The 10663-nt window shown below is 52.2% G+C and overlaps 1 protein-coding gene across 1 annotated transcript in view; it reads right to left on the minus strand.

The window, feature by feature from the left end:
* Positions 1-10431, minus strand: part of ANTXRL (ANTXR like) — a 71329-nt gene extending 60898 nt beyond the window's left edge. Inside the window, exon 1 of the mRNA XM_060240973.1 lies at positions 10247-10431. Coding sequence (XP_060096956.1) covers positions 10247-10431 — 185 coding nt within the window. The remainder of the gene's footprint in view (positions 1-10246) is intronic.
* Between the last annotated feature and the right edge of the window lie 232 nt (positions 10432-10663).

Here is a 10663-nt window from a genome sequence, read left to right on the forward strand (position 1 = left end):
GGGGTGTCAAACATGTGGCTCAGGGCCGAATCTGGCCCCCAGAGGGCTCCTATCAGGCCCCTGAGCAACTGGCTGTCATCTGCTTCCTTCTCCCCCTCTCTTGCTTCCTTCTGCATAACAGTTTGCTTTGCAAGGCTTGCTCAATCGCACAGGAGCCACAGAGCAAAGACTCTGTTTTCTCCATTGGCTGATGTTCCTCCCTTGGGGGGAAGAAAATGGGGAGGCAGAGCCAGGCTCTCTCAGTTGCACAGCAGAGCTACTGAGCCAAGCCTTCCTTCTATTGGCTGAGGCTCCTCTGCCTCCTGGTCCCCTGGGGAGGGAGAGAAAGAGCCAGAGCTTCCTTTGCCCAGTCCCCTGGATCCCATGGGAGAAATACAAAGAAAGCACCTTTAACACCAGTGAGCGCTAATGTTTTAAGCATGTTTTATTTTAAGGTTTTGCTTTGTTTTTTTTAAAAAAGAATCTTTAATTGTGTTGTGTTTAATTGTGTGCTTTATAAAGTTTGTATCTCTGCTAGCTAATCATAAATAAGAACACATACGGCCCGGCCCGGCCCAACCCGACATGGCCCGGCCCAACAAGGTCTCATTTATGTCAGATCTGGCCCTCATAACAAACGAGTTTGACACGCCCGCTCTAGAGAGAAAACCGTGTTGCATGAAGCAGGCCAGAGTAAATTGGAGGAGACGTCTCTCAGCCACTAGCAGCCATGGTGACTAAAGAGAACCTCCAGATTCCGAGGCAGTAAATCTCTTGGTTTTTCCACCACCACGAGATGGAAGGCCAGGACCCAAGCATTTTAAAAAGAGAAACAGATAAACCACCTCGGTGCCCTGACCTGAATAGTCCAGGCGAGCCTGATCTCATCCGCTCCGGCAAGCTAGGCAGACCAGTCCCTGGATGGGAGACCGCCAAGGCAGACCAGGGCCATGACACGGAGGCAGGGAATGGCAAACCAGCTCTGAATGCTTCTCGCCTTGAAAACCTTATGGCGGGGGTGGCCAACGGTAGCTCTCCAGATGTTTTTTGCCTGCAACTCCCATCAGCCCCAGCCAGCATGGCCAATGGCTGGGGCTGATGGGAGTTGTAGGCAGAAAACACCTGGAGAGCTACCGTTGGCCACCCCTGCCTGATGGGATCACCATAAATCAGCCGTGACTAGCCAGCACTTTCCACCACAACAACCTCGGTGCAGCCAGAAGCTCTTACCGAGCGTAATTGCTGCCACGCCACTTCATTTTGTGCATCTTGACTGAAAAATCAGCAATACGGAGCTCAACAGAGCATATGAACATATGAAGAACATATGAACCTATGAAGCTGCCTTCTACTGAATCAGACCCCCCTGGATCCATCAAAGTCAGTATTGTCTACTCAGACCAGCAGCAGCTCTCCAGGATCTCAAGCTGAGGTTTTTCACGCCTACTTGCCTGGACCCTTTTTAGTTGGAGATGCTGGGGATTGAACCTGGGACCTTCTGCTTACCAAGCGGATGCTCTACCACTGAGCCACCGTCCAAGTACAAAGGTAACAGTTTCACTGTATGAAATACTTTCAAAAAACTTGCCTCTCCTTGTTCACTAGAAAGACCAAGAAAGGCTTCTTCCTCATCTTCGTCCAATGTGTGATGGGCAAATCTCTCCTTTTTGTGAGGTCAAGAGTTGCATCACAACTGATGTAGCTGATGCCAAACTTCAGGATCAGCTCATCACATCTCACTGCCACTCAAGGCAGTGACAGCCGGGGATGTTACAAACCTGACCCAAAAGCAAAAGGAGGGTCAGCCTCAACCTTCCAGGGTACATCTAGAGGGAAAGGCCACTCCAGGGACTAGAAGTTCTCCTCACACTTCCACTAAACTCAAAGGCTTGGATGTACAGGACGCCCCTTCATGGGTGAGGATTCATCTGACCAACCTTGATACTGCCCTATTTCAGCACCGGGGGGGGGGGGGGGATAATATTCTCAACAGAGAAGCCGTTCAAGAGACACGCAGTTCAAGAGACACATGAAGAGACATGCAGTCAGATACGCTGAATGAGGATTTTATTGCTCCAGCTACGTGGGAACCCGAAGAAATCTGGCCTAGCGTGTCCAGGAGAGCACCCCATTCATATTCCCATTCCAAAGTCAGACTAGCCTTCCAGGGCTGGAAAGGCAATTGGAAGGTGGCTATCCATAAGGAGTGACATGCTCCAATTCTAACTGCAAACGACCCACCTGGCCGAGCATGTGCGTCGCAAGCCAGCATCAACCCTGTCACATTTCTTACATGCCCAGGGAAATGCTGATTGCCACTTTGGAATCAGGAGCGATTTTTCTCCAGGTGAGTTGGGCCGGGGATCCTGGAGGGGTTTTGCCATCTTCTGGGTCACCGGAGGGGGGAAAGTATTTGCGAATTTCCTGCATTGTGCAGGGGGTTGGACTAGATGACCCTGGAGACTGTGGCTAATAGCCACTGATGGACCTCTGCTCCATATCTTTATCCAATCCTGTCTATGCTTGTAGCCGCCACCACCTCCTGTGGCAGTGAATTCCACATGTTAATCACCCTTTGGGTGAAGAAGGACTTCCTTTTATCCGTTTTAACCTGACTGCTCAGCAATTTCATCGAATGCCCACGAGTTCTTGTATTGTGAGAAAGGGAGAAGAGTACTTCTTTCTCTGCTTTCTCCATCCCATGCATTATCTTGTAAACCTCTCTCATGTCACCCCGCAGTCGATGTTTCTCCAAGCTAAAGAGCCTTGGGTCAGCCATAGCTCTGGCAGGAGTTGTCCTTGAAAGAGCAGCTGCTGCGAGAGCCCTCTCGGCCCCACCCGCCTCACAGGGTGTCTGTTGTGGGGGGAGAAGACATAGGAGATTATAAGCCGCTCTGAGTCTCTGATTTCAGACAGAAGGGTGGGGTATAAATCTGCAGTGTTCTTCTTCTTCTGTGTGAAACAGGTGGGCCAGGAGGTCTCCCCGCCAGCTGCTGCCATGGTTTTAAATGTTCCTCTTTGAGACCGTGACATGCGCAGAGCTGGGTCCCGATAGCAGCAGAACAGAACCCCTTTCAGAAGGCGTGGATGGGGCTGCCGCCGTACACAGAGACTGCTTTGTTAGAGCTTTGTGAGCCGGCGCTCAAGCCGAGACGCTGGTTGCGCGCGAAGTCCGGGCCACAAGACTCAAGAGCGGATTTGGGTGGTTCATAGGCGACAGAGGCAGAGTTCTTCAGCACCATCCAGAACCGGATCCCTTGGCTCACTTTCTCCTTCTGAAATGCAGCTGTTGACCTGCCTATCTCTTCAGCAGACAGGCTTTTACTTTTTTTTCAACCCACAGTGACTTCCAAACAAAATTTCTCCAAATTTCAGTTTTATTCACAGAAGGGGGAGGGGAATCCGGATATCTGGGAGAGGAGTGTATTTTTGACTGGGAATGGGGAAAAGGCTAAACCAGGCTTGTCAAACTCATTTGTTATGACGGCCGGATCTGATATAAATGAGACCTTGTTGGGCCGGGCCTTGGGTGTACCTATTTAAGATTAGGTAGGAGAGATATAAACTTTATAAAGGACAAAGACAAACACAATTAAATATATTTCTTTAAAAACTTAAAACATCAGCACTCATTGTCCTTAAAGGTGCTTCCTTTGTATTTCTCCCATGGGATCCAGGGAACTGGGCAAAGGAAGGTCTGGCTCTTTCCTTCCTTCCTCAGCCAATAGAAGGAAGAAAGGCTTGGGTCAGTAGCTCTGCTGTGTGATTGAGAGAGCCTGGGAAAACAAGCTCTGCCTCCCCCCCCCCTTCCTCTCTGAGACAATGGAGAATATCAACAAGTGTATTTAGAAAGTGGATGGGGTCCTTTTGCTTAGCAAGGCTTCTGATTGGCCGCTGGAGATTTGATGGGCAGTGTAGATTTTTAAAAATATTGCTTCGGGAACAGCTACTACCAGAGCACAAGGACCTGCGCTGTGTGAATCAAGCTATATGGCGGCAGCCATTTTGAGGCTGGCTCCACCTTCCGCAGCAGCCATTTTGTGGCAGATGTAGCTGCACCCACCCACCATGCAGTATCAAAATCCCAAAGGCTCCAAAAAGCTGGCGGATCCCTAGGACAAGGGAGACCCAAGTTTGAAGACCCAGTTTGCCAGGGAAGCTTGCTGGGTGACCTTGGGCCAGTCACAGACTCTCAGCCTAGCCTACTTCACAGGGTTGTTGTGAGGAGAAAATGGAGGAGAGTGACGTAAGCTGCTTTGGATCCCCATCAGGGAGAAAAATGGGGTGTAAATGTGATAAATAAAATCACAATCTTGTCACAGCCCTCGAGTGACATCTCCCAAACCCCTCCTAAAACCAGGCATGGGGGCAGCTCCTGACCTCCTGCCCAAAACCAGACTGGGGGTGGCAACAGTGGCGACTTCTCCCTCCCTGTCCTGAGGGCCGGATTAACAATTAGGCAAAGCAGGCACTGCCCTCTGGGCCCCCATGGCTTTAGGGCCCCCTGGCCAGCTTTCCCTCCTGGTTTCCCCCCTGCTTGCAGCCCTCCCAGCCTGCACGCGCAGCCAGCAACTGAGCCACTCTTTGACCCCACTTGCCCGCTGCGGCTGCTGCTGGCACTGTCCCCAAGTTTGCCTCTCTCTGCCTCTCCCCCACAGCTTTGTCCAAGGGGCTTTTGAGAAGGGGCCTGCAGGCTGCAGGGGGGGGGGGCTGTGGGTGGTGGCGCAGGTGCTCGGACTGAGATAATCTGCGAGGGGGCCCCAAGATTTTGACTGCCTGGGGGCCTCCATAGGGTTCAATCCGGCACTGCCTGTCCCTTCACAAGCACCAGAGAGGTCTCTGGGTGACCTCCAAAGAGCTGCCCCGCAGGGAACCTGAACTACAGAGTGTGGACACTCTCCTTGCAAAGAGCCCCTCCTCTTAGGGTGGAGTTGCACAGCTGCTTGCATGAACTTCCAGCCGCTGATGCCTCCAATGGGACCCAGAGAAGAAGTACTCGAGGCCACGGGTGGCCAAATTGTGGCTTGGGAGCCACACACGGCTCTTTCACACATATTGTGTGCCTCTCGAAGCCCCCACCCCGCCCCGTTGGTCAGCCTGGAGAAGGCGTTTGTCTCTTTAAATCACTCCGCCAAGCCAAGCCAGCTAGCCGCTTGGAGAATGCATTTAAAGTTGCTTTCTTTTCACTTCCCCCTTCCTCCACCTCCCCATCTTCCTTCCTGCTTATCCTGAGGCTCTCAAACATGCGACAGTCATGTCTTGCGACTCTCAAACACCTGACATTTATTCTATGTGGCTCTTATGTTAAGCAAGTTTGGCCACCACCGCTCTGGACCAAGCATCAAGATCTAGCCCAAATAGTGCAGAGCACCCGCATCTCGTCCGATCTTGTCGCATCTCAGAAGCGAAGCAGGATCGGCCCTGGTCGGTGCTTGGGTGGGAGACCAGCCAGGAAGTCCCGGGTTGCTATGTGAAGGCAACCCGTCACTGAACGTCTCTTGCCCTGAAAACCCTATAGGGCAGGGGTGTTAAACATGCAGCCCAGGGGCCAAATCAGGCCCCCGAGCAACTGGCTGTCGTCTGCTTCCTTCTCTGTCTCTCTTGCTTCCTTCTGCAAAACAGCTTGCTTTGCAAGGCTTGCTCAACTGCACAGGAGCTAGAGGAAAGCCTCTGTTTTCTCCATTGGCTGAGGCTCCTCCCTTGGGGGGAGAAAGGGGGAAGGGAGAGCTTGCTTTGCCAGGCGCTCTCAATCGCACAGCAGAGCTACTAAGCCAAGCTTCTCTTCCTTCTATTGGCTAAGGCTCCTCCCCGTCCTGGTCCCCTGGGGAAGGAAGGAAAGAGCCAGAGCTTCCTTTGCCCAGTTCCCTGGATCCCATGGTAAAGCTACAAAGAAAGCACCTTTAAGACCAATGGGTGTTAATGTTTAAGCATGCTTTATTTTAAGGTTTTTTCCTTTAAAAAAATCTTTGTGTCCTTTATAAAGTTCATCTCTCTGTCTTAAGTAGGCACGTACACAGCCCAGCCAGCCATGGCTCAGCCCTGCAAGGTCTCTTTTATGTCAGATCCGGCCCTCATAACAAATGAGTTTGACACCCCTGCTCTAAGGAGCTGCCCTAAATCAGCTGCAGCTTGATGGCATCACTAGGTTGAGACAGGTCTCCTCCATACTCCCCTTTCAGGTGGGCAGCTGTTTTGGATGGCAGTAGAAAGAGAAGCGCAGGGGCACCTTAAAGACCAACCCTATTTCCAAGACAGAAGATTTTGAGAGTCAGAGCTCTGGTGAGGGTGTCTAAAGGAAGCCTTAACTTTCAAAAAGCTCGTGCTTTCGAGAATATTGTTCGTCTCTGCGGTGCCCGGACCATTGCTCCTTTCACCTTCACTCCCCCCACCCCTTCTTTCTCTGGGCACAACTCAACAGCTGCACAGCCGGAGGCCTTCCCTTGGAAGGGAGGGCCCCTTTCGCCTCCCAAATCCCTCTGCCAGCCAGCCAGCCTCTCGGGAGCACAGCAGGGTGAGCGCTGAGGTCATTGTCTGCCAGCCGGAGCTGCCTCCTCTGCTCAAAACGGCAGGAAATCCGCAGCAGCGGCCCTCTGTCATTAACTCCGGCCTCATCCGTGGCGACTTTCAGCCACAGGGCCCGACTCTGGCAAGCGCGTAGGACCCGCACTGAGCCGAGTGGTCTGCAGTCCGCTCTCCGCAGCCTCAGCACAGATTCAATGTCCTTCCAGCTCCAGATGCACAAATGCAACCGTTTCTGCCTCTGGCTGCACCACAGCCCCAGTTCCAGAGGAGGAACAAAGAGACCCAACAGCCAAAGGTGACCAGAATGCGGCTGGTCTCTTGGAGCAATTTGCACACGTGCCCTGCAGTCGTCCCCCCACCCCGGCCAAGTCTTCAAGCCCAGTCTGTGACATGGCATAGGGTTGCCAGTCTCCAGCTGGGCCCTGGAGGTAGCACAGAATCATAGAGTTGGAAGGGATCCCCCAAGGACATCTAGTCCAACCCCCTGCACAATGCAGGAAACTCACAAACACCTCCCCCTGAATTCACAGGATCTTCATTGCTGTCAGATGGCCATCGAGCCTCTGTTGCAAAACCTCCAAGGAAGGAGAGCCCACCACCTCCCGAGGAAGCCTGTTCCACTGAGGAATCGCTCTAACGGTCAGGAAGTTCTTCCTAATGTTGAGGCAGAAACGTTTTTGTTTTAATTTCAACCCACTGGTTCTAGTCCTACCTTCTGGGGCCACAGAAAACAATTCCACACCATCCTCTATATGACAGCCCTTCAAGTACTTGAAGATGGTGATCATATCACCTCTCAGCTGTTTCCTCTCCAGGCTAAACATGCCCAGCTCCTTCAACCTTTTCTCATAGGACTTGGTCTCCAGACCCCTCACTATCTTCGTCGCCCTCCTCTGGACCTGTTTCAGCTTATCTATATCCTTCTTAAAATGTGGTGCCCCAAACTGAACACAAGACTCCAGGTGAGGACTTACCAGAGCAGAGTGAAGACCTCACCTGGAGTACTGCGTTCAGGGTCAGTGTTCAGAATTACAACTCATCTCCAAACTACAGAGATCAGTATCCCCTAGAGCAGGGGTCCCCCAGTCTGTGGACTAGCACCGGTCCATAGCTTGTTAGCAACTGGGCCGTGAGTTGTATAATTATTTCATTATATAGTACAATGTAGCAATAATAATAATCATAATAAGACACTGGATTTATATCCTGCCCTCCACTCCGAATTTCAGAGTCTCAGAGTGGCTCACAATCTCCTTTATTTTCCTCTCCCACAGGTGGGGTGGGGTGAGTTGGGTGGAGCTGAGAGAGCTCTCCCAGAAGTTGCCCTTTCAAGGGCAACTCTGCAGAGCTATGGCTGCCCCAAGGCCATTCCAGCAGCTGCAAGTGGAGGAGCGGGAAATCAAACCCGGTTCTCCCAGATAAGAGGCCGCATGCTTAAGCACCACACCAAACTAATAGAAATAAAGTGCACAGCTGTATCATCCCAAAACCATCCTCTCCACCCCCACCCCCCGTCCCTGGAAAAATTGTCTTCCACAAAACTGGTCCCCTGGTGTCAAAAAGGTTGGGGAGCACTGCCCTAGAGAAAACAACTGCTTTGAAGGGCGGGCTCTGAGGCCCCTCCCCTCCCCAAACCTAGCCCTCCTCAAGTTCCCAGGCACCAACCTACAGTTGCCAACCTCCAGGTGGAGCAAACACTGAAAGAGTCACACAGAAAGGAGGAATGGAGAAAAGCCCACTGGCTCCGTGTACAATCAGCTTTCCAATGATATTTATCAAAAAGTCTGCTGTCATATTAAATAGAGTCTATTGAACCACTCTGATAATGCAAATCCAGTTTATTTTCCCAAAAGGAAACAGCCTAGAAAAAGTGTGGATTGGTTCCAGTTTCTATGCCATACATCCACAGAGTCCATTTATTGTTTGTATTTCATTATAGGCGATAGGCTTGGGCTAAGATAAAGCATTAAAGCGAAACAGGGGAAGTAAGATCGATTGGACCTGTCGCGATATGGATTAATTTGCTGTAAATACAATGTGCGCATGCAGCTACAGAAAAAACGGACTCTGTGGATGTATGGCATAGAAACTGGAAACCACACTTTTTCTAGGCGGTTTGCTTTTGGGAAAATAAGCTGGATTTGCATTATCGGAGTGGTTCAATAAACTCTATTTAATACGACAGCGAGACTTTTTGATAAATATCATTGGAAAGCTGACTGTACACGGAGCCAGTGGGCTTTTCTCCATTCCTCCAGGTGGAGCCTGGAGATCTCCCAGAACTGCATCTTTTCAGACTGCAGAGACCGGTCCCCCAGAAGCATGGATCAGCGTGGGATGGTGGCTTCCAGGGCCTTAGACTTCACTGAGCTCCCTCCCCAGCAGTCTTCCCTCTCAGCTGAGTGAGCGTGAGCCAGTTCACAGATTTTTACCCTCCAGCTCACACATTGTTGCCTTAGCTCAGGAAGGATGACCCCAGAGCACACTAGTTCATGCAGGAGCTCACCGCTTGTACGCCAGGAGCTCACGAAGCAGCACTGTTGCTCCCAAGACTCTGCCGTAGAACAAAGCAGGAGTCAAGTGGCACCTTTAAGCCCAACCAAGATTTATTCAGAATGGAAGCTGTCTAGTGCTCGAAGAACCCTTCATCAGACAAGAGTAAGGAATGGCAGGCAGTCCTGAATAGAGAGAAAGTGGGCTGTGGGTCAGTATGCTGAGTCATGGAAATGGGTTTTTTTAGCGGATTAAAAGAATCGTGAGCAGCCTAGAGGGAACACTGCTCCCACCCCCGCAGATCTCCAGGATTCCCCCAGTCCGGAGTTGGCAACCCGAGCACGCGGGCGGGCAGTTCCCAAACGTGCGTCTCGCTCAGCGGAGGAAACTTTTTTTTAATTAATCAGATTTTTATTAACAGATTATTAACATAGCGGGATGGTGGCTCAGTGGTAGAGCATCTGCTTGGGAAGCAGAAGGTCCCAGGGTCAATCCCCGGCATCTCCAAAAAAAGGGTCCAGGCAAATAGGTGTGAAAAACCTCAGCTTGAGAGCTGCTGCCAGTCTGAGAAGACAATACTGACTTTGATGGACCAAGGGTCTGATTCCGTATAAGGCAGCTTCATATGTTCATATGATTTTCAGTTTACAATAAAGAACACCGTAATCTATCACCTCAAATCATGCAGCCTTAGTGAGGATATAATAAACAAATTTTAAAAAGAAAAAGAAAGAGTAATCCATAAAACAGAGAACCAAGGAGCGGTCATGCAACTATACTGGAGAGCATCCAGCGGCAATACATTCTATTGACGGATTCTACTGTAGGAATGTACAAGCAACTGTCCCACTATTCTATTAAGAAATTCTATTCCAGTTAATCAAACGATTCTATTCCAGTTAATCCAACCCAACTAATTAGAACTCACAGTGCTTTGTATTCAGATCAGAGGAGAGAAAGCGAGCCCAGAACCTATTCGAAATAGAGCCCATCACGACAAAAACGGGGTTTGGGGGGAGGATATTTTATGTCCGAGCGGAGGAAACTTGGCTGGCTCTCGACGGGCGGGGCGGAGACGTTTGCCGAAGAGCCGAAGGCCGAGCCAAGGAAGGGGCCGGGCCCCGGGGCTGCCAACCGAGCCGGCCTGCGCGCCCTCGCCAAGCCGCCGCCTCGCCGTGCCAACTAGCGGCCGCGCTGCGCTTCGTGCGCTCTGCCCCGGGCAGCCTCCCCCCTCGACGGCCGCCTGCCTTACTTGTCCAGCACGAAGTAGAGGTCGAAGGCGCCGTAGCAGGAGGAACGCCGCTCCGGGGGCCCCGCGTCGCCGCCGCCTGCTGCCGCCTCCTCCTCCTCCGCCGCCCGGGCGCCCGAGGCCAAGAGCCAGGCGGCGCAAAGGACAAGGAGCCCCGCTGCAGTTGCGCCACGACGCCACCGCGCCATCCCCGCAGCAGCAGCAGCAGCTCCCGCCGCTACATGCCCGCCTTTCCCCCGGCAGCTGCAGCAGCAGCAGGAGGAGGAGGCCGCCGCCGCCTGCCTCCCCGCCCGCCCGTTTCCTGCCAGCAGCCCGCCTTGCTCGGCGGCGGGGCGGGGAAGGGAAGGGAAGGGAAAGGCGAGGCTGGCCAGGCCGCTGCCTCCTGGGCCGGAACGGGCCGGCCGCCCACCATAGTGTTGG

The sequence above is a fragment of the Heteronotia binoei genome, chromosome 6, assembly GCF_032191835.1.
Source record: "Heteronotia binoei isolate CCM8104 ecotype False Entrance Well chromosome 6, APGP_CSIRO_Hbin_v1, whole genome shotgun sequence".
NCBI classification, from domain to species: Eukaryota; Metazoa; Chordata; class Lepidosauria; order Squamata; family Gekkonidae; genus Heteronotia; species Heteronotia binoei.